Below are 2,661 nucleotides of genomic sequence, written 5' to 3' on the forward strand. Positions count from 1 at the left end.
CCCCGCCCTCAGGCCCCTGGGCCTGCCCTAGGCCTAGTGGGCCCAGCCCTGCTGCCATGGCCTCACCACCTGCGCCCCCGGCCAAGAAGCGCAAGATGAACTTCTCGGAGCGCGAGGTGGAGATCATCGTGGAGGAGCTGGAGCGGGGCAAGCACCTGCTCATCAACCACTTCAATGCGGGCGTTCCGCTGGCTGCCAAGGCGGCCGCCTGGCATGACATCCTGCGGCGTGTCAACGCCGTGGCCACCTGCCGTCGCGAGCTGCCCGAGGTCAAGAAGAAGTGGTCGGACCTCAAAACTGAGGTGCGGCGCAAGGTGGCCCAGGTGCGCGCCGCCATGGAAGGGGGCGGTGAGGGCCAGAACGGAGCTGCTGGTGGCGGCGGGCAGGACAGCGAGGACCCGGCAGGTGCCGTCGCCGCCCCCGTCATCCTCACGCCCATGCAGCAGCGCATCTGCAACCTGCTGGGAGAAGCCACCATCATCAGCCTGCCAGCCGGGGACTGCACAGCCGGGGATGCAGCCGAGATCCCCATCCCGGCCTCTGCCACCACCGTCACCCTGACACAGAGTGAGTGCCAGGAGGCCAGGGGCTGAGTGGCAAGGTCGTAGGTGGGCCCCGGCCAGCGGCAAGGAAGCCCGTCGTCCATACGGAAGATTCCCCTCCTCGCGGCCCCAAAGAGCGGCAAAACGAAGCCGCGGCGTCTTCAGCATAGTGGATGCGGCAGCCCCGTGAGCCCGCACGCTCCAGACGGGCGCCTCTAGGCTGTGCAGGTGCCGAAGGCTGACTTCGACAGCAAGGACACATTAGGCGCAATTCATGTGAACCATTGTCTTGGGCCTGCACGTCCTAGGGAGCCCTCGCCCATCTCAAGCTGCTCCAGCCTCCCTTGGCAGGCTGTGGAGCAGACAGGACACACTACCCTGCCAAACAAGCTGGTCCTGTGGGATACAGCATACTACCATACTTCATCCTCGGGATCTCAGACACCCCAGGGACTGTAGGGCTGTTTGAATGGATGACTGTCAGCTCTACATTGTACACACTTGAGATTACAGCTGATACAGCACTGGGTTTTGTTATGGCTGAATCTGAGTGGGTGCATATCAGTATAAGTATGAAGCAGATTGGCAAAAGGGGGCTAGTGTAGCCAAAGGGAGAGCTTGAACAGTAAGCTTTTTTAACCCAAAATAAAACCTAATGGCAAAGATCTCTCTTGACCTATGCAGTTCTCTTTTTACATGTTCTTTCTCAAGTGGCTATTGATTATATTCTGGTTGTAAGGCCAATGGACAGAGTGCAGCAAAATGGGAGACTATTTATAACTTACAGTGTTTAGATGTTCACAGGTGCACACAGCTGTACAGACATAAGGGTGAATGAATTAAAGCTATTTTGTCCTTCTGAGCCTGAGATTAATAGATTTAAGACTTCTTTTTTAGTCCAGTCGAAGCTGTTCCTCCATTACCACCTGCAGTGCTACAAGTAAAAATAGGTGTTTGGGTCTTTGGAGATGTTCCAGGGGAAATCTGAGCAGTCAAGACTTTCTGACCAGTGCTGTTCAATCTCTTGTGACTCCCTTGTGTCCTTTTTTTAATATTCCTTGGAGAGGTCCTCTTGAACGAGGCAGGGCTAAAAAATGGTGAAACCCTTCACATAAAGTGTTGCAGCCTCTGACCTTTTTTTCCCTTTGTTTCTAGTCCCCACAGAGACAACTTATCACAGTCTGGATGATGGGGTCGTGGAGTACTGCACCACAGAGGCTCCCACCACAGTTACTGCTGAAGCTCCCTTGGAGATGATGGCACATCAACCTGAGGTGTCTGCCAAGCCCCAGGAGCTGAAAAGCAGAATTGCCTTAAATTCAGCCAAGCTCTTGCAGGAGCAGCGAGTGACCAACCTGCATGTGAAGGAGATTGCCCAGCACCTGGAGCAGCAGAATGACCTGCTGCAGATGATCCGTCGCTCCCAGGAGGTACAGGCCTGTGCACAGGAGCGGCAGGCGCAGGCCATGGAGGGAACGCAGGCTGCTCTGAGTGCTCTCATCCAGGTGCTGCGCCCCATGATCAAGGACTTCCGTCGATTCCTGCAGAGCAATACACCCAATCCCTCAGTGACTTCTGACCCGAGCCAAGTGGCCCAAAATGGGCAACAAGACAGTATCATCCAATGAAAGAAGTGCTGGCTGTTTTTCTCAAAAAAACTGTCTTTGCTGCTGTAGGACACAAGGGCACAGAGACAGATCCACTCTCGTCACAGTGGAGTGGTTCAGCTGTAGCCCTCTGGAGTAGAAAACTGTTCTTGGAGAGCTTCCTTCTCTGCGTTGAGCCTTGATGGACTTACCATCCAGAGTGGAAGCCAAGATGTGCGATGAACTTGGAACATAATGTTGGTGGGTTTGGTTCCTTTAAAAAATCTAGATTTATAAAAAGACAATTATTTTTTTTATGTCTAGGTGAAGGCCGATCTTAAAAAAAGGAGACCTCTCACCCAGGGCTTGCAGCTTCTAGTCGACTCCTAACACGGTGAGGGGCTTGGAGTCGCATCCTGTTGCTGAAAGAACCCAGATCCCATGCTGCAGTACAGGGGAGCAAATGCATTCCTGTCTTTTGCTGGGCATTTTTAAGTACAAAAGAATATAGATATCTGAGGTAGTGCAGGCAT

At 53.7% G+C, this 2,661-nt stretch overlaps 1 protein-coding gene across 1 annotated transcript; it reads left to right on the forward strand.

Moving 5' to 3' along the window:
• The first annotated feature begins 7 nt into the window (after positions 1–7).
• NAIF1 (nuclear apoptosis inducing factor 1) lies at positions 8–2,626 on the forward strand. The gene is made up of 2 exons (XM_019510534.1): positions 8–567; positions 1,698–2,626. The coding sequence occupies exons 1-2, from the start codon at positions 57–59 to the stop codon at positions 2,168–2,170; spliced, it is 984 nt and encodes a 327-aa protein (XP_019366079.1). The 5' UTR covers positions 8–56; the 3' UTR covers positions 2,171–2,626.
• Positions 2,627–2,661: the final 35 nt, after the last annotated feature.

The sequence above is a fragment of the Gavialis gangeticus genome, unplaced genomic scaffold (genome assembly GCF_001723915.1).
Source record: "Gavialis gangeticus isolate Ggan-Ray unplaced genomic scaffold, GavGan_comp1, whole genome shotgun sequence".
In the NCBI taxonomy this organism is placed as follows: Eukaryota; Metazoa; Chordata; order Crocodylia; family Gavialidae; genus Gavialis; species Gavialis gangeticus.